The sequence below is a fragment of the Zonotrichia leucophrys genome, chromosome 2 (assembly GCF_028769735.1).
Source record: "Zonotrichia leucophrys gambelii isolate GWCS_2022_RI chromosome 2, RI_Zleu_2.0, whole genome shotgun sequence".
Lineage (NCBI taxonomy): Eukaryota > Metazoa > Chordata > Aves > Passeriformes > Passerellidae > Zonotrichia > Zonotrichia leucophrys.
The window spans coordinates 136642921-136669704 of record NC_088171.1 but is presented as its reverse complement, the minus strand read 5'-3'; the positions used below and the strand labels follow the sequence as shown (position 1 = coordinate 136669704).

The window sequence follows — 26784 nt, the reverse complement described above, 5'->3', positions numbered from 1 at the left end:
TTGTTTTTATTAATATATGTTAATTAATCCACATGATCTGGCTGCAAGTTCATGAAGTAAATTGCACATAGGGTGGAGAAGACAGAAAATGGCTGTTCAAACTACCCCTGCTGCCCTGTCAGGCAAATGCCGTCCCATCGATGTGGGCACATTTCTGTGCTGGGGATAGTGTGAAGGCATCTCCCTCCACACCCCTGGGAACCAGCAGCTTGTTCCAGAACCAGCCTGCATGGAAGCAGGATGTAAAGGGGAACAAAAATGTTCTCTGACCGCTTCAGTAAAAACTTCACAGGCACTAACATGTCCTTGGGACTTCTACAATTCCCACAACACAGCTGCAAGGACTTCGCTTTAGCATGGACAGAGCAGAGCCTCTGTCAGCAGCAGCCTCTTCCTTGGAGGATCTTCCTTTGGCCAGGGGCAAGGCTCTGAAGAGTCCTGATCCTCCCCACCCTTGTCAGAGCTTTCCTCCCTTTCCCTCATCCTCGTGTTACAACCCCTCCTTGGGGTGTCTCCAGGATTTCCATATCGCTTCAAGCCCCCACGTCAGATGGGTCCATAGCTCTACCATGAGGACACTTCAGGAACTTTCAGAATACTAAACCAGTGCAGGGCACCTTGCTTGTGCTGAGCACTGCTGGCCTGCAAGCAAAGGATTCTCTGAAATGATGGAAGGACGGAAGCACCTGAAAGCTGCAGCCCCGCACCTTCAGAGCATCGTTCCTAATGTCTGCCATGTGCACTGCACATGTCTTTGGTGAGCTGGTCCCTGCTGAAGGACTGGTTACTGTCACTGTAATACCAAGCCAGCACAAATATTTCCTGTAACTGGTTGATATTGGAGAGCATGGAGAGCATAAACTGTTGTTGCTATTTCTCTGTCTCCTTTTAACATATGAACTCTTTAGTGAGCTATTCACACTCCATGATCTTAATCCAGCTCAGTCCTAATAAACACCATCTCACTTTTCTAGAACACCTTTGTCCCACAGGATCTGAAAATACTTAACAGGATTTCACTGTTTTCCTGGATAGACTCATTTTTATTCAATAAGATCATAATGTGCCAGAATTTTTTTAAGTGAATCTTTAGATGTGTCAGCCTTTGCCCAAGAGAATTTCAGTAAATATGCCTACATCATTGATTCAAGCAATTCTGGACTTCTTCCACTTTATTCTGAAAAGTCAATATTTTTGAAGGATTCAGGATAGGAATGTTAATACAGTACATTGATAAAGACAGCTTTTCTTCTGAGGGGATATGAATGCTAGCACCAGAAAAACACTGTAAATATTAAAAGAATATTGCTCATGACAAAAGAGCAGCTGAAGTAAAATGAGGCTCTGACTAAGCACATATATTTTTTTATGGGGTAGATACTTACAGCTGTGAGAAAGGGTTTCCTGCCACATGGCACAGCACAGCAGATGTCAAAGAACACATCCTGCTTAACAAACCCTGCTTGAACTCGCTGTCTTAAGGCATATTCCACACATACCCCAAACTGAGTGAAGAAAATATGGGAGTGCATGGGAGTGTGGAGCACCACAGGGGGGAGGGCTGGATGAGGTCTCAGAGGAGACATGGAAATGGAGTCCCACCTCCTTTGTTGCACGGTGGATGCCACAGGTGCCAGCTGGACCACGGGAACCTGATGGTGCTTTTGTCTCCCTGTAGGATCAGAGAGGTGCCACATTCAGCTCTCTGGCCCCACTACTGCCCAGGGCTGTCCCTGCCATTCCTGTTGTCCTCATTTCCATAGTGGAGGAAAAAACCTGCTTACCACAGTGGCACAAAGGGCTTTGAGATGCTGCTGTGTAAAGTCCTGGGTAAATGTAAATGACAGCCAGGTCACAAGAGCAGAGAGCATTTGACCCTCCTTCCTCTGTTTGCACAGGGGATGGAAGGGAAGGGGATGGGCTGGAGTCGAGATGAGGTGTTTCTGTTGATATTATCAGTGCTGATGGTTATTCCAGATGAGCTGAGAAGGATGGATTCAAACAGAGATATCTGTGCCAAATACAGTAACAGGCTGCGGCCACCTCACCATGTCACCAGGCAGTGGCCATGACACTCTGCCTACCCTGCCCACGGCCAATATTGGCACAAAGGCAGGCTGCTGATGCCCTGCCTCTGGCCAGTGCCAGTGCTGGGACAGACAGACTGCCAGCACCCTGTGCCCAGCCTGGCAGCAGCAGTGTGGGCAGAGCTGTTAGTGTAAGGTGGCCTTTGCTGCTCCCACTGCTCAGGCGGAGCCAAGGGACAGCTCAATCCAAAGGTGTGTGCAGAGTGGGCTGCTGCTGCCAGGCAATGGGACTCCAGGAGCTCCTGGCAGGGCTCAGAAGGCACAGCATCACCATGATCTTGTGTTTGCTGTCAGTGATAGGATAAGTCACTGTATGGACACCTTGCTGCTCATCTTTCTTACTGCCTCAATAAGCTTTGGCTTGTGAAGCATTATCAGAGTCCATTACTGCTTTGATCCCACTGAGTTAGATGGAAACAGCTGGCACTCAGAGCAGACTGAGGGGTTTGGATGAAGACACCAAAACAAGGGTGAGAAGGTCTATGTGCAAGCACAAGATTTAGTACTACCAAGCACACAATCAATATTGCAAAATAATCTCAGCAACATGTGTGTGCTCCTGGTCAAGGGTTAGAACAGTTCAGCTTCCTGAGCTCCCTTCCATAGCTTAAGAACAAAGAAACAAACAAAGGCTCTTTCTGTAGCATTCTGCAGCCTTGTTCTTCAAACTATCCCAAGAAAATCAGAGTCCTAGATAGAAAGAATCCTGTGACACATTTCATAACAGAAGACATTTATTGGAAAGTCCCCAGTCTGAGCTTCCCAATCCTGCTGCATGTGATCTTGATCATCTGTCCTTCTCATTTTGTCACCTGACAAAATGCTCTCTAAATCAGCTGGATTCCTCTGACTGATTGCAGTGGGGTTTGTAGGTTAGTTTTGCTGATAAAAGGATAATCCTTAGAGAATGAAAGGCATTAAATGCTCAGTGGGAGAGAGTTTGGGAAGTGCTTGTGAATGCCAAGATCCAAAAGAAACAAGCTTGAGGTAGGTCATGGGGGAGACCAGACACAGCCATACAAAACCACATTTTCTTATGGAAAGCAGCTCCCCTTGTGTCACCTAGGGACAGAATAAAAGGGAAAGACAAAGGGAGATGGGAACACACAGACCTGCTGCAGACCACTGAGTTCTTGAGCAAGACCTGTGGCCTCTCTGATCACTTTCTTGCATATTCTTTCTCCCAGTCATACAAAAGGGATAACTACACATGCTGCAGGACAGGTACAGAAGGGAGGATTACACCACAAGATTTTGTTGTTCTGTACTGTGGAACCACAGTCTGTATTACAAATGGGGGAGACTAATATTATTAATTCCAAAATTTCTGGAGCTAACAGGAATATTTGTCATCAGGACATTTTCCTCTAACCTCAGGGCTACTGCTGAAAGCTTTTTATTTTCTTCATAACTTGCTGACACAGAGTAGCAGAGAGGGAAAATTACTGCTGGACAGACAAAGGGGCCTGCGAGTCAGGAGTGCAGAGGTAGGCAGTCAAAGACCTAAAAAACTTGGTATCATGGAAGCAGATGGTCTAATTTGTAAGACAGAATCAGTCCCTGTAAGAGCTACACAGATTTGGTCCAATGCCACTGAGGACCTGCCTTCATCCACAGTCAAGAAGGAGCTGGTATCCCATCTGACTCCACAGGTCTTTTATAAGTGCACATTTCAATGGATGACTTTGAGCAGCAAAAGAAAGCAGATAAAATATAGGGTGTGTGAGCTAGACAGAAATTGCTATGCACAGAATTATTTAGTTTTGAAAATATCTTTGAGGGTATCAAGTCCAGCCATTAACCCAGCACTGCCCAGGCCAACACGAAACCATGTCCCTACCTGACACATCTACACACCTTTTAAATACCTCCATAGGTGGTGGCTCCACCTCCTTGAGCAGTCAGTTCCAATGCTTGACAACGCTTTTGGGGAAGAAATTTTTCCTGATATCCACTCTAAACTTCCCCTGGCCCAACCTGAGGTTGGTTCCTGAGGTTATTTTTTCCTATCCTCCTAGATTAAAACTAACATTTGCCTGATCTAACCACATGGCTTGAATGAATTGGGACAGCTATCAGAAACCAGAAGATCGTCCTGCACTATACAAGGAATTGACCCATAATCCATGGGTCAATTACATGGGTCAATTACAACCAATTCTTGTGTTGTAACCACCATGTTAAGCTCCAGGAGGTGATTTTTCAATTTTTCACTTCCAAGCTTGATTTTAGCATTTTGCCTAAGGGAGGAGAACAGACATGACTGCTGAAATCTTTGTCTTCTGAGGGCTATGTTAAGTGAAAATGGATTATGCTAATTTATATTGGCTGAACAGGAAGGCAATGACACAGTCATTAATGATCTACACAACCCAGCACAGGGAAGTTCCAACAGACACAAAAGTACAGTGGAGCTGGTCTTATGGATATGTTCCCAGTTCCCAGTTGTGCCTGGGCACAGACAAATTCCTAACTCATGGAAGTCAGAGTTGTATTGCTCCTCACATCCCAGGAGGCTCGTGGAGACCAAGGGGGCTGATTTTGCAGGGTCTTTATCATGGGGGGACAGTCTCTGCTACTGGCCTGTATTTTTGAAACTAGTAAATACAGGGACATTTCAGAGAGCCTGGAGTGAGCTGGGGCACAGGGAATGGTTCTCTGGTCACCTCTCTGAAGGCCTGGGCTGCAGAAGTTCACTCATGGGAGTCAGCACCAGGGTGAGCACAAGTGCCCCTTACACCCACCAGCTGCCAGGACAAGAGCCCAGCTTCTGCCAGCCCCAGGCACCAGGGCTGAGGCAGGCAGGAGTGGGGCCACAGCTGCTGATCACCTGCACCACATGCAGTACCCACCTGAAATCCCTGTCACAGAATCATCACAGAGACATGGAACAGTTTGGGCTGAAAGGGACCCTTAAAGATCATTCACTTCCAGCCCTCCTGCCACAGGCAGGGACACCTTCCTCCAAGTTTCCCAGAGCCTGACCTGAATATTTCCAGGGATGAGGAATCTGTTTACTTTCTTACACACCCCCTTTATCACTGTCTAGAGGTAAAGATATTTTATACCTGAGAGGAGGAGGTTATCCATCGCAGGGAGTCAGAAGGTCAGAGTTTCACTATGGTAAGTGCTAACCAGGAATTCCCCTGCCCTGATGAATTTACTGACAAGGCAGCACCAAAGGAGAGTGGGTGGCTACTGACATCATGGAGAGCATAAAACAAGTATTCCAAACCATAAATATTTTCATTTTCTTTGCACAACATTAAGAAAACAGTATAAACCTGCTCTTTGCATGGATCTATAGATGATCAATAACAAAAACAATTTCTTCTCACAAGCAGGTACTTTTATAGTCCCAGCTAAAATGCAAAATAACTAAAAGGGGACACCTCATAATAATTTTAGTATGTTTGTGTGTTTAAAAGCTGAGTAGTGGTGTTGATTTCTAGTCCTGATCTTCAGGGCCACACCACAAGCACCAGCCTAAGAATCTTCCTGCCACCCTGCATGCAGCACCAGCTCATGCCAACATCCATCCTGGTGCTAACATCAGCTTTTCAGGTGTGATCCTCACCCAACAAGTAAATAAAGGGTGGTTACAGGTGGTCAGAATTGGCTGCTGGCATAACGAAGCCCCATGATGAATATGGAAAAGGATCTTGGGAAACTGCTTCAAAGCAGAGTTTCCATGATAAGGCATTTCAACCTCTCCTCAGGCCACGAGAAGCAGCTGAATTTGGGAGAGCAATGCATCCAGAGGAAGGACTTTGGCTCAACACTCTCTTTCCTTCTTCTTGGCTGGAGAAAGCTCTTTTCCATTGACTGTCATCAATCCAGACAGTATTTACTCAGATTTCCACAGACAGCAATAAGTCAAGGGGCCCAGGCAGGGAAAGTGATTAAGTTTTCCATGCAAGCTGGATCTACCATTTCTGGAGTAAACTGGTGTGCCCAATCCATATCACAGGCCTGGCCTTTGGAAAGATTTCAGAAAGAAAGAGGGACATATTTTATCCATCAGTCTTTTGATTTCTGTGTTGGAACAGCCAGCATTGCAGCAGTGGATTTTCAGGCTTTAAGGCCAGCCAGCTCACCGTGGGTGTCTCATCTGCCCACCTGCATAAGGGAGCCCATCAGTTTTCCCTGGCAATGCCCCCATCCAGCCCAATGCCATGCAATTCAGCAAGAGCACTCTCCTTGGGAAGCAGTCAGGCTGATTTAGTCTCCAAGTGATGGAGATTCCCTCCCATCCCCAGGTAACCTGTTCTGCTAATGAATTATGAGAAGGAAGGGAGCCATTTAGTCAATGGTATTTGTGCAGGATGATTTTACACGTTGCAATGGTGCCCACTGCAGTACGTAAATTGCCCCCTGGCTTTCATAAACATCATCTGTACACAAACATTATCCAGAACAACTCTATGGCAGGGAAATTCTCAAGTGTAAGATAATGTCATCTCCACAGCAATAAGAAAGGTAGAACAGTACTTGGCAGCTGGGAGAGAGGGAGAGGCGACAAACAGCAGCCAGCTGTAAAATGACCATGTCAGGGCTGCAGCTGCTTGCTCTGCCTGATTTAAAGCACCAGCCCCACAAAAGCATGCTGAGGAAACTAATTCTGTAAGAGAGTAACTTCATACCCAGGAAAATTATGAGGAACCCAGAGGTCAATCTGGTTCTGTGGGGTGCCTTTGTAATACAGCCACCAGCAGAAAAAAATATCAGAAATTAAATTCCATCTAATCAGATAGAATTGGCAATAAAGCCAGGACTGCTCCATTTATTTATTTATTACATTAGGTCCAGGGGAACAAGAGCCCATTTTCCTTCTAAATTTGGATGTAATTGCAGACAGCCCTTCATTAGTGCTTTCTAACCTCCATCTTGGAGCTGATGGCATCATTCCTGTTTTATTGGCAGACAAACTGATGCCAGAAATTGAGACGTGATCTGGCCAAATTCTTGCGACATCTCCGTAATAGACCAAAGAAGGGAACGTGTCCCTGCTGCATCATAGCCCTCCCCCATGTCCTCTCAAGCTGTGCCCAGAAGGAGAAAAGCCCTGACAGCCCAGTGCAAATCCACCACTTCCACCAGGTACAGCCAGACTGAAGGGTCCATTTTCACCACAGCCAACTCCCTGCCTACATCTCTGAACTGCAACAACCTCTTCCATTGTGTGATCAAGGGCAACAATATTTTTCTCATGCACCATAGACTCATCCAATCCTGCTTTAGGAGGGTGTGCAGAGCTCTAGTGTCTTTAAGTTGTGTGATCTCTTGGTTGAAAGATGGGACACAACTACTTTAGGCAATTTAGTCCTTATTTTTGTCATTGCTTTCTATTGCTTTCTATTGCTTTCTATTGCTGAATATTGCTTTCTAAGGCAGAAAGACTCATCATTTTGTGGCTGAGCAGCAACCTTGTTATTAGAACTAATGCTCTTCTCACCCTGATAGCAAACAGCCCAAAAGAAAATGTTAACCTGCCTTTAAAACATAAATGGGCTTGTTCTAGGTGGGCTTCTGTCTTCTTCATATATGTTTAAAAATTAATACTTCATCCAGTGTTCTTCATCCAGTATCCATCTGTTAACACAGAGCAAAACAGGAATTCAATTTTTGCCTGTAATGCCAATTAAGCAAACAGCTTCTTCATGCAGCAAGACAGGGACACAATCTGAAGCCTTCATCTTCCATCAGCATCTTCAGCTTCCAAAAAAACCACAAAGAAAATGTTATCTGTTCTTCCAAGGGGGAAACTAAGGAGTTAATTTTATATAAATTATCAGCTCATGAGCCCAACACTAAGGATGTAAAATAAAGAACAATCATTGCTCCTATGGGCTTACAAATGGCTGGATCTTTCTGAACAGTTCAGCATACTTTTTTTTTTTTTTTTTTAAATCTATGATTAGATGTCCCAGGGGAGGCAGCTGCCTGATGAGCACTTCAGGAAATTTGACCCTTATCTGCAGGTGCCTAAATGGGAGCTGAGCCCTTGGGAACAAAAATCCTGTCTGTGAATAGCCCAGTAAGTGTCAGTGAGAGCCAGGGAGCGATTCCCTGGTCAGGAGATCATGGCTGTGATCCAGCCTAGCCCAAGTCGGGCAGCGAGAGCAGCCTGACCCGGAACATTCCCAGCCCAGGAGGTGGGAATGGCAGCCATGAGTGGAAGGGAAGGAGGGGCAGGGACCCAGCAGCCAGGCCCCCTCAGGGAGAGCCCCTCTCCTGCTGGCATGGAGACACCTCCTGACCTCGGCCAACGCCACCAACACACATTAAAAGCAAAATCAGGATCTACCAAATCAAAGAACTGCAATAAGCCATCTGTTGGTTTTTCTGGTGGTTTTTCTGGCTGTTCAAGCTCCCCAGGCATCACCAGGCTGTGTATTCTAGCTCCCCTGTCTGAGCCATGAACATCCTGGCAGTGTTTCTGCAGGGTCAGAGCACCCAGCTGCCTGTGCTCCTGCCTGGTGTGGATCTGGCTGTACCAGCTCCCTGCCCCAGACATCACCCACACACCATTTTAGGGATGGCACAGGTTGGGAACTGTCCCTACCAGCATCTAACCACATGCATATTGGCTTTGAGGGTGGAAAGAGAGGGAAGGGAAGAGGTAGAGGTGAGTGGAAGCTGTGACATCCAACCTCAGGCCTGGAGAGCAGACCCTGTGCTGTTCCAGCTCCATAGCTGGAGTCGTTCCCTGGCCTTTCCCCATTTTCAGTCCAGAGTATATGCAAGCCCTCCCTGCTCTCCTCTGTACCCTCCATTCCAAACACTGCAGTCATGGCTCTGGGACCAGCATGCCTTAGTCCAGCAGCAGGACTTGATGCCTTTATTAGCATGTTACAGAATATTAATAGTGGAAATCACATGAGCCAGTCAAATTTCTAAGCCTCAGAGACAGCCCTTACATGCTGTCTTTGCTAAACAATCAGTTTCTGACATGGCCCAGCCCAGACTCAGCCTGACTTTTTTCTCCCACTCTTCAAATCCTCAGCTTGTCCCATACAATGTTTTTCTCCAGGGATTTCTTGCAAAAGAAACCAAACAAATACAAATGACCTTCTGCTCCAACTCACTTCCTTCACACACCCCTCCTACCTCCACCAGCAGGTTGGGATTTGTTCTCCCTCTAGTCCCTGAAATGCCCCAGGGAAGAGCACCCACTGTTCTCTCATGGCTATATGGAGTCTTAGGCTGTGCCAGGGGAGGTTTAGGTTGGATATCAGGAAGAATTTCTCCACAGAAAAGGTGGTTGGGCATTGGAATATGTTCCCAGGGAGGTGGTGGAGTCGCTGGAGGTGTTTAAGTAAAGACAGATGTGGCACTTAGCCCCACGGTCTGGCTGACAAGGTCACGCTTGGTCATAGGGTGGACTTGATGATCTCAAAGGTCACTCCCAACCTCCTTGATTCTGTGATTCTGTGAAATGTAATTTTGATGCTTTTGCTCTTTACAAAAAATCTGTCCCAATTTGTATTTCCTTTCCAGTTTGGAAACCTTTGCCACATTCCCTGATTGCTCTAATATTTTTTAATGATTCCTTAGGGCTTTTCTTCACCTTGTCTGCAATTTTCAGGCAGAAATGACATGGAACTTGGTTCCCATTTACCTTCTCTTCCTCTTCCAAAGTCTATTTCCAGCCTATTCTGCTCATAAACTGATTATTCCTGGACCTTCCTTCTCAGTTCAAATCTGCAGGGACCAAGTACAGTGTGTTCCTCCATATGTTCTACCACATCTTTCTGTTCACTTGCTCTCTAGGCAAATAATTTGTTAATTGGTCATAAAATGTGAATCTCTTTAAAGAAAGAAAAAGGAAAAAATAAGAAAAGAGTGAAGAGGAAGAAGCAGACAAAGAAATAAGCTCTACAATGGAGCAATGAGTGTGGTAAAGCTTGGAAGTTTCCTTTCCCTTGGCTCTCATCTCACAGCTTCCCTGGAAGGTGAGGTGCCTTTGTCCCTACCCTTTCCTCCTCCTCTGTGTGCACAGAAAGCCCCTCTGCAGCAGCTGGGGAGCAGATGTGGCTCCCCAGGGCCTATACCAGCCCTGGGAGATGCCACTGCCCCGGCAGCCCCAGTGCCAAGGCCAGCTCCAGGCCGGGCTCATCTCACAGCCCCAGCTTGCTAAAGCCTCACCAGCTCCAGGGGGCTGCTTTCTCTGCAGCTGCTCCAGTGGCAGCTTTATCTTTTCATTGGTACCTTCAGCATCATTAGGTTGTCCCCTTCTTTCCCTTAAGTATTTTTAAATACACTAGACACCTAGTGAGGAAAATCTCAGGCCTGCAGTGCTGTCAATAGCAAAGTGACAGTGCCCTGGTGCCCCAGAGGGACGCCTGTGCAGAGGCCTTCCCTGAGTGTACAACAGCCACGGAGGAGGGATGTGCTACACAGCTCCTTGCCGAGGCAAGATCCACGCCCTGATAGAGGACACACAGTAAATATTAAACATCAAGGTCCCTGCTGTGCCCCAGCTGCCCAGAGCCACTCCGATGCAGCAGAGGAAATATAAACCCAGCACAATTGGCTTTACAGCTGCTTTGTCAGTACATTGGCACAAAGCAGCTGGAGCTCACCAGTGGAACTGGCCCTGTTCCTGGGCCCACATCAGCCTCACTTCAGGAAGACACTTCAGATGGCAAAGACAGGAGCTGAGGATCCTGAACAGAAATACAATCAGATCAGTTAAAAACAATTATGTACTCTGTGTGTAAAATTGCACCATAGCATATTTTATGGGGACCCCTTTGAAGTTGGCTGCTTTGGAGCACAGAGGAGAGAACTGAGGCTCCAGGAGCAGCAGTGCTGCAAAGATCTTATCCAGCAGCACCTTCCTCACTGCCCAACCCACGCTGGAGCATTGAAATTAATTATGCTGTGGGTTGAAATGTGCTGTCTTACTTCTGAGTATTTGTTCACTAGCTTTCTATCACAAAGGGATTCTTTTAGATTCAAGGAGATTCTGGAGTTACATGTGAAAAGTTCATTGTTCACACAAGGTTTGCAAAACCTCCTAATATGATGTGATTTAAATTTGAAGTAGCATAACCTTGTAACCAGATTAAAAGGGATAATTGCAAAGGAGTGCAAGACAGAGCACACTTAAACCAGTGTTTTGGAAATTTAAAGTGGAAAAGCAAAGAGTCAGCACTCTTTAGTGAAAAAGGAGGTTGTGTAAGCACTTGAGAGGGGAAAAAAGAAAGAAAGAGAAAGCTTTTTTCTACATGGAGAATTAATCTGAGCACTGACCTCCAATCTGCTCTGGCACTTACACAGGGAGAGATGGGGACACAGTGCAAATGACATAAACAAATTCCTGCAGAAGAAACTCTTTTGGTAGGGACATCCATTCTCCAGACTCAATCCCAATCCTGCTAACACACTTGCATCTTTCATCCTGCACAACTCCTGCTCTGCTAAAGGAAATCTTCCACAGGAAAAGCATAGCTTACAAGAGAAAAAAATCATTGTGGGCAGGTTTGAATTTCTCTAGTAGCAGAGCTGCCATGCTACGGCACTGAGAGTGAAAAAAGCCAAAGGCTTTTCAGGGCTCCCCAAAGACACACTGAGCCCATGCAGTTTGCCAGCCTGGACCTACAGGCTCTGATCCCCTGCATTGCTCAGGGCAGGATGAAGGCAGCAGGCTCAGGCAATCAGCTAGGCTAAGTGACTCTGCTGGGCAAGAAAGGAGATACTATTGCCTGCTCAGCAGTAAAGGGAAAAGGGAAAGCAGCAGTAAGGGAGAGAGACAGTTATTATAAGTTTGACCAGGGACAGAATTAAATCGATGCAGTAAATGGCACTTAATGCACTTTAGTGACCCAATGCATTTACTTCACCAGACTGTGCCATGTGGCTGATCACATTTGATGCATAACATGAAAAGCACTAGAGGCCATTGCTGGAAAAATCTCAGGATGCAAAACAAATTGTCTGGGCACCTCTGTATTTTTTCCATCATTGCTGCACGCACACACACACCCTTTCCTGCCAGCACACTGGATTCCACAGCACTTTCCAGAGGTCAGCTTGGCACTGACTCCACATTCCCACTGAGTTTGCCCTGTCAGGATGAGCAGTCAGGGGTCATAAATAAATTCTGATAATTTCCTTAGTTTAAACAGCACAGCTGGTTTTTTTATTTGTTTTTTGTCTTTTTTTTTTTTGTAAAAATCCAAGAAAACTTAGATTGGTGCATGCAATCTTGGAAAATTAAATAAGTGGCGACATGTGCCAGCTGCATAATGCAGCAGGACTTCACTCATTCACACGGCATCCGTCCAAACACACAAACTAGGCAGGCTGTCCTCAGAAAGCTCAAATCCAAAGGCTGTGTGAAGGCTCAGATTTCTTCATTTACCTGACACCTGGGGAATATACAATGTCAGAGCTGTGGAGGTATAAAAAAAGACAACACAGTTCTAGAAAGATGATAGTTGCTGGCAAAGCTGGGCTCTTCTTCTGGTCCTGGCACTGATTTGCCTTTTTCCCCTGCTACCACATGGACGTGTGTAACACGAGGGCATGGATAACCTCCAGAACAGCTGGACCTGCAGACAGGCTGTATCCATAACTGTAATGAGCTGGGGCTCAACAGGCTGGGCTAGCCATGCCTTACAAGACTGGGCCTCAAAAGTCTGCCCCTTTGTTATACAGGATTAATGACTCTCAACCATTTTTGTAAGTGGCTGTGACTGTGATATTGTTACTGCTGCATGTCACCACAAATCATTGCATTTTTCCAAACCTTCTCTTCAGTTAGAGGTTAAATAGAACAAATGAGTGGAAACCACAACCACACTTGTGGCAAAAGGGGTTAGAAGCAGCCACACCCAGTCTCTTCCCTATTCCCGTACCCTATTCTCCTCTATTCTCCATACCAGTTCCAGGGCTTCTGCGCCATGTAATAAAAATTTCCTCTTAGACTGAACGTTTTACCTGAGGACCAGAAAGCATGAACTCTGAACCCCTGCAGTTCACATTCCTCATGGCAATGTGAGGGTATTTATGAATACCCACTTGCTGTTTAGGAACAGTGAGGTGCAGAGAGGTTAAATGGTATTTTACCTCAGACTAAATCATTAGAAGAGTTGGGAAGTAGAGCAAGAGTCCTACCCAAAGACAGACCAAAAATCACATCAATGAGTCCTTGATCTTGTTTCATGAAAAACATCTTCCTCAAGACCTCAGTTATTACTGACGCTACCCCTCTGAATGAATGTATCAGACTTGAATTCTGTTATCAGGGCCATAGAATGGAATTCAGGGAGGCAAAGCCCCATCTCCACCTGGGATCATGTCCCACTTTTGGACTTGTACTGCCCAACAGCACAGTGAGCACAGCAAAGCCCCTGCGAGGGGACGTGTCAGGCCAAGCCACGCTCTCCCCAAGGCCTCACAGCCAAGGAAGGGCACAAATCTCCCATGGGACCCCAGCCTGGGACTCAGGAAAGGCATGAGGAGCACAATAATTTTGGATTCACTCCAGTGTTTTTCTGCTGAAAGCAGAATTTGGCCCTGCTCTAAGAGAGGGAGACAAAAAAATTACATTTGACTTATTTGCCTTTGGAGCGATCTAGACAGATTTCAACAGTTAAAGGGATTGCATTTAAATCATCCATGGATTTTGAAAACAACATTATTGCTTGGTATCATAAACAATTCCCAATTTTTAGATCTTCCTGGGCTAGACTCAGTTTTAGCCCTAGTAGCAACAATTCTATTAAGGTTCTGAGGGGAATGGAATTGCAATGAGCTGGTATACATTTTCTTTAAAAGTTATAATGTGACAAATGTTTCATTTTAGCTTCTCTTGAGGATTTCCTGGATATTAAAAATAATCTTAATGTAGTCACTGGCTGGCATTAACATAGCACTTTAACTGCCTGTTTCAGGGAAAGCAGAGGACTCTATTTTCCCAGCAGTCTTTCACAAGGGGCTGTTGTAAATGTGCTTTGTTATCTAGAAGTACCAAGACATCACTGCATAAAAAGGTATTTTAACATCATGCTTTGAAAGTCTAATTCTGTCCTTTCTTGGGCTGAAAACAATCCATTGTCTTCACCACCAACAAGAGGGATTTACACCAATCAAAGCAAGAGGAAAATCCATCTTTTTTCTTGATATATTGACCTCCATTACTCTGTTTTAAATTCTTGATTTTTGAATACAGTTTCAGGTACTCTTAACTTGTCCATTTTCATGCTGTCTTCCCAGCTCCCTGATGCTCCAGTGGTAGCAATAGTGTGGATATGAGTCATGTACACTTTATCTACTCCATTGTACAGATTGACAGAAGTTTAAGTGATGAGACTGTAAAATGGGGCAGATTTTCAGAAAAAGACCCAGCCTAGTGTCCACAGAGCAGACCATGGTGGAACTAAAAGCTGTACATTTTGAAACATCAGACCAGAGTTACTGCAGGTATCTCTCCAAGTCAAGATGGTCTAAATGAACTAGATGATCTTTAATGTCTCTTCCAAACCAAACCATTCTATGATTCTATGAAGATGTCCTAAGAGATCCTAAATTATTCCTAAAAATGTAGGAAGAATTTCTGTCATCTTCATGGCTACCAAATCAAATCCTCCCTGGGAGTGCCACAGACCTTGGGGTGCTTCATACAAGGAGGAACTGACTGTGGATCCTTTTTAGAAACAAAGAAAACTCTCAATGTATCTCTCAATTGCCAGCAACTGATTTGTGGTTGTTTTGTGATTGTGAATGGGAGCTAGTTCTCTGTAGAGGGGAAGAGATGAACTTGAGGGAAAATATTTTACAGGCTTAAAATTCTTATTTCGGCCAAAACTTTGAGAAAGTGTTGTATCTTTTGCAGCCATTACCTCAGCAGTTTGTGATAACACTACATTCTTCTTCTGGAATCTCAGAAATGGCTTTAACCTACATTTTCTCCAAAGAAACATAGCTGTTCCCTAATTTGCCTCCCCACCACCAGCAAGACAATAGTTAATTACAGAAAGAGAGGTAAGAGCTCAAGCTGCACAGAGCAGCCACTGCAGCATGGAGAACCCATCCTACCTTAATGCGCAATAGAAATGCAGGGGATGTGCAAATTCAGCTTCCCAGGACTGGCAGTACCTGGAGCTGGCAGCTCATAAAACCTGCACACAGCCCTGAAGTCATGCAGGGAAATGAAGTGTGGAATAAACCATGTCATGCAGTGATTTCAATGTCACCTCACACTGCTCAAAATCTTGAGTAAAATCTGTTTCTCTCCGATAACATTGTGGATACGATTAGCTAACAGCTTTAGAAAGGGAAAGCAGACACTTGTTTCTTTTCTCTCTGCTAATCATTTAAAAACAAAAATAAAATGAGGCATTGGTCAGTGCCAACTCTCTTATCTACCTCCATTCAAGTGACAGCACAACAGGCTTCAGTGAGGCTGTTCAAAAAAGCTCTCAAGAGTGCATTCAAAGTTGAACTGATTATGTGCTAAATATTTTGGGGCTGATCCTCACTTCATGAAAGGAAGCAAGATCCCAGGGACTGCACAGACCTGGCTTTGGTGTGTTCCAGCTAAGAACAGTTTTCATTCCCAGTGTGGCAGGCTAGCAGACAAAACTGACACCAGCATGGGATTCCCTCACTCAACACATCAACACAGAGATCTCCAGGGCAGGCTTTTCTACCTTTATGGACCACTTTTCTGTAGAGCAGAGGTGAAGTGGACACAGGTCCCCAGGGATCCTCCTCACCTGATTGGTTTTGGATTTGATCTCCCCTTCCTCTGCAGGCTACAGAGGGGCACACTGTGACAGCAGGGGTTTGGTTGAGGTGGCACTTCTGAGGGGACAATCCCAGTTTTCTCCTTTGCCTCATTTTGGTTCACATCACAGGGCTGATGCCTCAGGTTTCAGCTTTTGTATTTTTCAGATTCTGTATTGCTTTAGTGTGTGCTTCTGAGCTTCATATTAGTGGATAGTAAGATTTCTTCACAGAGTAGGTAGACAAAACAATTCCTTCTCTAGCTGGGGATACAAGGACAAATGATCCAAATTTCAGGATTTGGATCCTGAGAGGCCAAGAGCATAAACAATGTGGACTGAAGAGAGAAAAACAAGAAGCATGGGACTTCATGGGCTAAAGCTGTAACTGGACTATTAACTCCCATATTCTAATGGACCAGAACTTATAAAAGTGAGAGACCCCGTGACCAGTTGTCCATTTTGTGACCATTTTGGGTTTATCTTGGCTGTAGTCCTGGCTGGGCTCTTGTGCTGCCCAAGGTATATCCATTGGGGTCTTTTAATAAATCCCTATGTTTTTCTTTAGCTCAGTCTCTGTTCTAGATCTGCCTTCACAAGGCACCAGGGCCACACTGGAGCACACGGACTGGACCCTTTTCTGATGAAATAAAGCTGGAGGGGGCAGATGTGAACCTGACACACTCCACCCCACATTTAAATCCCCACCTCCAAGGTAAATATAGCATGAAAGTCATGTTTCAGACTACAGCTCTTCACCAGTCAGTCCATGCTACATGGAGACACCAGCCTTCTGGTGCCTTCTACAGATGTATTTGCATTTAGTCAAATTAATCCCACCACAAGCTGTTTTGTATAAATAACATAGCAAAACCACAAAATTCAAGTGCTGAAGGAGTGTTGTGAGATAATTTTCAGGGAAACATTTCGCGTTCACTTTCTGGCAGGGAGAAGCCCACAGCCAGTATCAAACACTACTGACTGCTGGGACACAGTTTTGAAGGAATCTGTAGTGGCACTGAAAACCAGAAGAGCAAACTCACATCTTTCAACCTCTTCCCAGGATACATCAGTCTTCCATGACTGGCAGCTCAGATGGGCTGACAGTATAAGGACCTGTGCATGCCCTGGCAGTCTGACCCCCAGAAGGGATGAGGCCAGCCTGAACATCTCTGATGGGAACAAACCAGTGACTGAGTCCTCAAACATACAAGCCATGATCCTGGGCCCACTGGTGTTATCAGGAGCTTTCCCAGGGTGGGATTCATCTGACCAGATGTTGGCATCTGTGCTGCAGATCCTGCAATCAGGGTGCTTGCACCATCAGCAGAGAGAAACCAGCACAGGTGAGGCACAACTCACCTCATGCTAAAGCCCATGTCTGAAACAGGTGAGGAGAGAAATCCCCAACAGTTCTTTGTTCTGTTCATCAGCTGTGCAGGGAGACAGCAAGGCCAAGCTCTGACAGAGAGAGAGGGGATGCTTTGTGCACATATAGAGTCAGGTGGGCTGAATGCAAACCCCTGTGACTGTGACAGGATTCTGATACCCCCCAACAATAAATATGGGTCATAAATCAATATATCCTCAGCCTGCAGGCATCAGTCTTCAAAGGCCTCCGAGCTGTTGGAGCGATTGTTTTTGCACGTACACATTACAGTGACTCCTTCTAAAAGTCACTGCTCCTACCAATGGCTGTGTCACAATGCAGGGACACTGTCCTGCTTTACACAAGTGACACAGACCAAAGCTCTGCCCTCAGGTAGGACAGCAAACTCCTGTCAGTGCTGCTGGATTAGGACACTGTGTCCACATGCTACACCACACGTTTGTCAGTGCACAAGAGACACAGGATATGCACAGAGCCAACGCTCAGTTCAGGCTGAGGAGAGAGCAGATAAAGAGCCTTTCATTTAACTGCCTCAGATTGACATATGTGGCAACTGTGCTTCCAAATTTGCATTCTCAAGAACCAAACCAAAGATTTGTTATTCTACCTTGAAAATAAGAACACACTGCAACAGAAATGTACGTCCTTTATTAACAACTTTTCAAAATAAATCTGAAGAAAAAAAGTCTTTGGTGACACTATCTATAAAACCAACCTATCTTAGATGGTAAACCTATGATGGTATACAGGTTAATGAAGTAAACCAAATTATATGGCTTTTAAATTTCTCATTCTCTCTTTTTCTCTCATTCACACATTTGCTTTAGGTTTAATTGCACCATGTTGTCAATAGTCAAACAAAGAGGGAGAAACACTTTAAAAAAGATGTGGCAGCACTATGAAAACATTGGTAATGCATTAGAAAATTTTTCTCAAAAATGTACATTTTATACAAAATAAGATTGTATTTTTGTTTGCCTTTTTGCTTTACATTTGCTGACCTAAGAATTCCCAGTTCAGGTTTCCATTCTCATAATCCAAACACTATACATATTTTCTCTCAAAATAAATATACAGAATTATGTACAAGGTCGCAAGGCCCATTGGATCATCACTAACCACTGTGAAATAATCACTAAAAACATTGTGAAAGAATGGGAGGGAGCATCTCAAAGCATCTGATGAGTCCCATACCCACCCAGCCCCCCAGTTTAACCCTTGCCTAATTTAACTCCCTCTAATTTAATTCCAACTCAAAAAATGTGTGTCAAGACAGTTAAAATTGTGGTATAAAGGCCAGCTTGACTTAGTTTTAAACAAGGGTGAGATGTACAAAATTTTGGAAGATGCAATTTTATTTCCAGCAGACACCAGCCAAGACTCTGCGTGGGGCAGGTCCCTCCTTGGAAGACCACAGGTGCATCCTGTGAAATCCCACTACAGCCCAGGGAAATGGCTCTGTCGGGCTGATGCCCTTGAAGGCCACATTTCCAGAACAGACATCAGAGCCCGCCTGGGAATGGAAAAAAAAACCAAAAATAAAAGAGCAGACAACCAAACCACCCTCTGCTGTAAGAGGATGTTTAAGTGGAGGAATTAACAAATTGTTGTCGATGGATAACAGATGTTATGGTATTCCTTTAGTTTCAGTAGGGGAGTGCAAAAGAGGAGGACACAACGTTGTACACTGGGCATGTAAAGATTTTTAAAAAATCTGAGTCTACATCTAGCTCTTTCTTTCATTGTTTCAAATGATGACTTCCATTCTCCAAATGACATCTTTTGGTAAATGAGCTATTTTAAAAGGCGCTCATTGGCGAAAAATTAATTTCTTTGCCAAAATTGGCTCTAAAAGAAAAATTGCAACCTGAAATTGATCAAATCCATGATGTTTTCCAATGGAAAAGATCAAAGTGCTCAACAGCCATGCATTAGCACACCAGTGTGTTCACTATGAAATTATTACAAAGCTTAAACATTCACATCTAGAAAAAGGTATGGTAATCATTAGAGATTTTCACAAAATAGAAAGAGGGCAAATAAAATCTTGTGCAGGCCCAAGGGACTGCAAGGAGTGCCAGGCACTTTCTATCTTGGAAGTTTGCCCCTATTTTTGTGTCACATTTTTCTCATGAAACCTTTCTCCAGCAATAGATCTCATTCAATTATAACTGGGAACGGTTTCTAATTTTTTTTTTTTTACCTTTAATAAATTCAATTAAAAATTCATCAGTTCTCCCAAACTCTAATCCCTACTTCTATTCTGTTTTAATGGCATGGATCTATTCACATTCATCCACCCATCTCACCCCTGATTAAATTAAGGTCAGTAACCTTTACAAAAGGCCACATGCGTAACACTCAGTCAAGTCATCAGGCATTCAAGTACCTGTAAAGTAAAGGCTAACATAGCCTGCTGTTAATGAAAAATAATAATAAAAAAAAACCTACAAAAGGAGCAACAAGGAATGAACCTTGTTTCAGCACCATCTGAATTGGGAGAGGAGAAAAAAAAGAATAAAGAACCATTAACTTGCACCTAGGACATGACAGAAGAGTGATTTCATTCACAAAGGAAACAACACAGCTCTGTCCAACACAGGTGGACGTGGGAGGCTTTGCCTGCTGTTCTCAGGAGCACTGGCCAGCGATGGCCACAGTGAGGGTAACACACAGAGTCTCTGGGCTGTGTCCAGCCCTTCCCCTGCATCCCGGGGCTGCGGGCACGGAGAGCGACGGCTGTGAGGGACATTCCTTCCCAGCACGACGGCTGCGCCCGGGCAACACACGCAAAGGGAAATGCTCCTACCTATCCTCATCCCTCTGGAGCTAAGCCTTCCATTGTCACTTGCTTAATTAGCAATCAGTAAACACAAGGGGCCTCGAATCACACTGAGAGTGAACTTTAGCACAGTCTCTTTCAGCCACCCCAAAAAGAGACGATAACAGAATGTCAAACAGCTTGGCCTGACTTGCTGCACTCCAAAAATAGTTACTTACTCTCTTTCTAACTGAAACTCCAACCCAAATGGCATTTACTAAAACCCAAGCAGAACTGTAGTTTTGTTTTAGTACGGGTCTCTCTTGTTGGCTACAGACCAGTGACTGCTTCCCAGAGGTGCAGATGCTCTGGTGGACATGGGTGCTCACTCACCTGCACATGGCACATGAGCAAAAACATGAGCCCTGAAAGCCTCATCCAGTGTTTGGCACATTCTCCAAAAAGGGAGTTTAAGGAGGTCTGTTCCAGTCCTTGAAGGAGCTACCTGATCTCCAAGTCATGGGAGCCACTGAGCCTTTCACTCTGGAAAATAGAATCAGTGGATTTCACCTTCCCATCCAGAACACCACACACAAACCTGAGAGCACAGGGAAGTGAGGTTCAGATTCTCACAAGATGTGGGCAGCTGAATTAGCAGCTCACCCAAACACAGACTGAAATATATCCTGCTCCCCTTCCCTCCCTGGCCTTGCCTACCTACTGCTGCCTCTTTACATTTCTCTCCACATGCTGATTTAACTCTCTAAATTGGCATTAGAAAAAGCCAATAAATCACTGGACAGTTTTCCGTGAAAGCTGAATGGGCTCACAGAAGCATCTGGTGGCCACCACCATGGCAGAAGGTATCAGGTGAGACTGCATGGCCAGGGAGTGGGAGAGCAATGGGAATTGAGGGAAAAGTGGCACCTCTTCCTTTCAGCAACTTAAGTCACTGCAGTCTCACATGTTTTGGCAGATTCCTTTAAAGATTTGGTTCAGATTTACAAGGGTATGTAGCGACAGGTCAAGGGGTAATGGTTTTCAACTGAAAGAAGGTAGATTCAGATCAGGTATTAGGAAGAAATTCTTTACTGTGAGGGTGGTGAGGCACTGGAACAGGTTGCACAGAACACCCTGGAGGTGTCCAAAGCCAGGCTGGATGAGGCTCTGAGCAACCTGGTCTAGTGGAAGATGTCCCTGCCCATGGCAGGGGGATTGGAACCAAATGATTTTCAATATCCTTTCCAACACAAATCATTCTATGATTCTAAAACAAAATGCCAGGAACCTGATGGTCCTGTCCTACCTTGATGTGCTCTGTTTAAATACTGCAATACATATGCAAAGCAAAGCACCCTCTGCAAGTCTTCACATGTCAGGTTGCATTCAACATTTAGCAACATGTACTTTTCACTTTGACAGCAACTTTCTGTTTAGGGATAATAATCGTACCAGCAAGAGAAATTATTTGAGCTTCACAGCATTCTCTCTACAATCAGTAACTATTACTTTTACAAAGAGGAAATTGAGGCATGCCCTGGTTATGTGAGTTGCTTAAAGCTGCATATTAAATAGGTGCCTGAGCCTGAAGGAAACAGGTGGTCATTCTGGTCCAATTACTCTTCATCCCTACTAGATGGGACTGGTAGTGACTGAAGAGTCTCTGCTCTTCATCCCTGCTACCAGACTGCCTGCTTACAAAGAAGTGAGGTATAGAAAGGCTTGCTGGTCTTCTGGGCATCAGCACTAAACCCTCTTGCTGTGACTTAACAGAGCTCCTCTTGGGGTGGAGATAATTACAGAGCACCCCAAAATGTGAGGGTTTGAAACATTTTTAAAGTGCTTATTTTCTTAGCAAACTGGAATGGCATCTTCCTGACCCAAATCACTGCTTCTGTTTTCACTCTTCAATGTAAAGAAACACATAAATAAGCAAAGGACTACAAAAAATAAACAACTGGAATATTTAAATTTAAAAACACTTATATTTGAAATGCTAAAACCATTTTGGAGCATGAGCAGCACTCATCTTTCAGAAGCAGGTTTTTTGTATGAGTTACCCTGCCCCAAGCATGCCTGGGAACACCACTGGTGCCAGGACCCAGTGTCTGACCATATGCTTTACTTCAGGTGTCAGACCTCCATGAGGGAATGTTTCTATATATTTGCACTTCCAAAAAAAAAAAAAAAGGGAAAAAAGAGAAGCCCATGCTTTGATGTCAAATAAGCCAGTTTCAGGCCAAATTCCTGCACTGCAAGCACCAAAGTGCTTTCTTGCTTTCCATCACCACTCCTTTTACCCTCAGAACAAATCTACTTCTGGATGTTTAGCTGCCAAGAGGCACCGCTGCCCGCAGCAGGGACTTGCACAGGCTCTGGGTGTTCCACAGGACCACCATGCCCGGGGTGCTGTGCCATCCATGGGCAGGGACACTCAGGTGTGCCTCCCTGAGCACAACACACGGCCCTGCAGCCCTGCTGTGCACGTGTGTCCCTGTGTTCCATGTCAAGCTCCTCCACAATAATGCTTCTCTCTCCCTTCAAGGCAAGGCTGATTGCCTTTAAAACAGAGGTCCCCAACCAGAAGGATCTGCCCTCTCATTTGGCTCCTTGGAGATTCTCTAGTTTTCCAGCTGTCCAAAGGATTTCAGCTACAGGGGCTGCTACTGGCTTGGGGAAAACTGGAAAAAAAAGTTGGTAGTAAACAAGAAAGATTAATACTTCAGTTCTGTCCTGTTTGTGCTCAGTTTGTTTCTGAACCTGCTGCATTTTCCCCCAGTGAGATTCCAGCGTTTAACTGCGCAGGGAAAAAGGAATGAAAATTGCATTGACAATCAAATGCATAAAAGAAAGAAATGGCAGCTCTGAAATATTCACAACCAACACAATTTTGATTAAAGAAAGAACTCTGTTTTTAATAGGGTTTTTTTTTTGATCATTAAAAAAGTTTAAACCTGCATAGCAATCATTTCAAAAATAATTATTTAATGTTCCATAATGAAACTGTACACGACCTAGTCCCAGCGACAGCAGCGTGCCGGCGGTTCGGCGCGGAGCCGCGGCCGGCGGGGTCGGGCGCTCGCTGCCGGCGCACAGTCCGGCTCCCTCGGCAGCGGCCTCAGAGTCGTTCAATGTCTCGGTACTTCTTCCTCAGGATGGAGACCTGGTCTTTAAAGAGGACAGGGTCGAGCCTCATCTGCGAGTGGATCAGCGGCATATAGCCAAACCAGCTGGCAAAAGTGTTCATGCAGCTCTGCCGCTGGGCAAAGTGGTCGGGGTCGGCCCAGCGCGAGGCCCGGGATGTCTGTGAGGAGAGGAGAGCAGAGATCAGGGTCACCCTTGGCACACAGGATGGTGGGAATGGAGGGAATGGTGGGAATGGTGGGAATGGAGGGAATGGCGAGAATGAATGGCGGGAGCTGGGCCAGGCATTCACCATGGCGCCCCGCCGTGCCAGGGCTCCGGGACACGCGGTTCTGTGGCGGCTGGAACCTGGCTGGGGGGCTCAAAGAGGGCAAGAACACCCTGCCCACAGCAGATCCAGCAGTGCTGAGCTGGACACCCCTGACTTCCCAAAGACAGCAGAGGACAGGGCAGCGTGGAAACATGAGCTCAACCACGAGCCAGCCTGTGGAACACAAGAGCCACAAGCAGCACTCCCAGATCTTGCCAGCACTCTATTTCACCTTATCCCCCACTCTTCTTTCCTTCAAACCCTCCAGCTATTTCAGCGATACAACAAGTTCTTAAAAACCACCAGGAAAAAACAGAAGGCCATTGCTTTCCAGCAGAGGTGCACACCCAAGGCCAGGCCAGTTGCTGCCCATGGTCTTCATCCATAGAAAGAACAACTATTCAGGGTCAAACCTGAACTTTTGCAGTTCAGATCTGCAGGAATTTATAGACAAGTAATTTCAACCAGCTTGCAACTTAGATGGTCTTATGTGCTTGGCATTACTCTTGTGTGTAGTGCCCTGCAGTGAAAAGCAAGGTGATTCCAGGAATCCCTCTGGCCAAGTCCAGTGCATCAGCACTGTCTCACAGACTCAAAAAATGGAGTCCCACACTACATCATATTTAACTCTGACCCAAGGAAAACACCATGGTCTTTGACTGCATACATGCAAAATATTCTGGCATGATTTTCCAAAGTTCAGGGCAGCTGTAATCCCTGTGGAAGTCCATTGAAACTCAGCAGCTCTGGAAAAAAAAGGCCCTAGCAGCTTTAAAGCTGCTATTATTCATTGTCTGTACCTAAAGAACATTTATAAACATAATAAAGCTATTATTTAAGATAAAGTATGAATGTTGAGAACCTAGGGTTTTTTTGTGCCACTTCCCATGCATCTCTCTATAGCACTTATGTTTCCACTATACTTTAATAACAAATATAAATTGATAAAATCAAAGGATGTAAATTAAAACATGAAGAAGTAGGTAAAGTCAGGGACTTGCCAAATGACTGTGATAAGGCCTGTCCAGTTCAGCTCAAGTGGTAGATTATAATGTGCATTGATTGCAGCCTCCTGATTATACAGAGCCACTAAAGAGCCAGTAAAAGCTTGTTGCTAGAGGATTATAGCAGGTATTTTGGCCATTAACACTGAATTTCCATATGACTATTCATCTCTGTCACAACAGTGAGGTTATGTTAATTTTTTATTTGTCTTTCAAGGAATTATGAACATGGTCCATTACATTTCCCAAAGCTGCAGGAACAACTTGTCTGTAGGAGAGAGTTATAGTTCATGGCTGACTCGAGTCACCCGTGCTGTAAGATGAAAAATGAATGCTCCATCTTTGCCAAACAGCCAAAGCACAGCCCTGTGGAGAGGTGAGGCTGAAGCTGGAAGCAATAGGGACTTTCTGGATGGGACCTTCTTGTTCACAGAAGGTCTCCTGGGCACCCAGACGAGTCAGAACTGCTGAATGCTACCAATGCTACCTCAGGTGCCAGCACAGTGACACAGAGATAATGCAGTTTACACACGGGCATGGCAACTCCCCAGTCAAAGGTCTGAGTAGTGGTACCAGGGGAAAATGGGAGGGGAAAATCGAGGGTCCTTGTTTCACCTGCCCCCCAGCAATGGTGGTGCTGTTTGCACTGAGATCACTGACACCATGGCAGCACAGAGGGGAGGCTGCTCAGGACTCCCTATTCCCCTCATTGCCCTCTCACACAGGGTAGGAGGACAAGTGTCCACACACCACCATGTACCCCTGTTACTAGAGGTACTTCTGCAAGGACAGAAGGCTTATCCAGTATGTGGAAGAGGACCTAAAACAAGCACTTCATGGCTGCTAATGAGTGATGGCATGACTGTGGGATAAAATGTTCCCTGTGGGGAAAAAACACTTGCATATCACAAATTATCTCTGTTGTGACAGTTCAGTGTCAGTGCTTGAATCACACTATATAATTTAAAATAGCACAGGGACAGCCTGGTACATTATATTAATCAATAATAATAAAAAATAGAAAATCTTTCTAGAATTTACTTATGCTTCTAGCATTCCATGACTAGGTCTTGGGTCTAGAATACTTAGAAAATTAGGGTTTAACTGGAATTCAGTCACCATAATCATCAGTTTCAAGAGTTTGGGATCACCAGGAGTAACATCATGTCAGAAAACTATGAAGGGAAACAGCATTCTCAGTAGATGTTTGCTGCTTTGCTGGTTTTCTTTTTTCTTCATTATAATAAGCATATCTTAAGTCTATTCACAGTTCTGCTAAACTAGAAACTGCAAAAATATTTGACAGAATTGTACCACTCTGTAAGCTTAACCTAGAAGTGAACCTGTTACATTATCAATACATCCCAACTGCTGAAACATGCTGTGATTACATACCTGTCCCATCATGGTCTCCTTATACTGTTTTTTCTGTGTTACTTTGATTGGAGGCAATTTTGTCACGGCTGACACCAAAAAATTCATTAGAATGTCCTCACAATTGGCCAGTTGGTCCACCATATTCTTTAGGCTGGCAGGCAGGTAATGAGTGTACAGGTAGTGATAATATCTGAAAACCAACAGCAGTGTTATTAATACAAGTCACTGGGCTTTCAGGGATCCAGGACATTTCTATCTCAGTTGAAACCCAAGTTTTGTACTCATCTCCCCATATAGCACTTCCTTTCTTTGGTCTCACCCTCCAACAAGAAGGGAAAACAAATCAGTTTCTCATCAGGACAGTAAACAGTGCTAAAGGAGAAAGAGAACATGTAACCTTTTCTGCAACCACGTTGAAGGAAACAATGTGGGCCTAAGTACCAAGATAATGGACAAGGAGGAAGGAGAGCCCCACTGTGCCACAATGTGATAGACAACACTGATGAATCCATCCTCCCTATTTTCTTCCCAAACTGTTCAGTTGGAAAGAACTTGCATTAAAACTGCCCTACTACTGTTCTCATTGTTGAAATTATTCTTCTTTGGGTCTGTATCATCCCCTGTGGCCTGTCATCTCCTTAGTGGGGGTGTGGATTAGAGATTCCAGAATTTTATTTTTCTTTAAATGTAGAGAGGACCTTGGTCTGCTGAAGTTCTAACAGCATAGGTTTTCTCCAACATGCTGCAATATGCTGAACTGTCACATGCCCATTGTACTACATTTCTAGAGTAGCCAGAAGACTTTGCAGTCTGTAGCTGTCAGCCAACACATACCCAGAGCTGGTCTGGAAGTAACCTCCTTTCTGCTATGCTACAGGCCATTCAGCCAAGCAGCTTAATGAATTCGAGAACTCTTTGAAGTATGTAATTCCTGATGTTAAAAAGAGCAGTCCGACTGCCTCAAAACACAAGTGA

General features: G+C 44.8%; 1 protein-coding gene across 1 annotated transcript in view; it reads right to left on the bottom strand.

The window, feature by feature from the left end:
• Nucleotides 1–17865: 17865 nt before the first annotated feature.
• Nucleotides 17866–26784, bottom strand: part of EXT1 (exostosin glycosyltransferase 1) — a 181080-nt gene continuing 172161 nt past the window's right edge. The window contains exons 10-11 of the mRNA XM_064706579.1: nt 25828–25999; nt 17866–23278 (exon numbers count right to left, since the gene is read on the bottom strand). Of these exons, the coding sequence (XP_064562649.1) occupies nt 23093–23278; nt 25828–25999 (358 nt within the window). The 3' untranslated portion in view covers nt 17866–23092. The remainder of the gene's footprint in view (nt 23279–25827; nt 26000–26784) is intronic.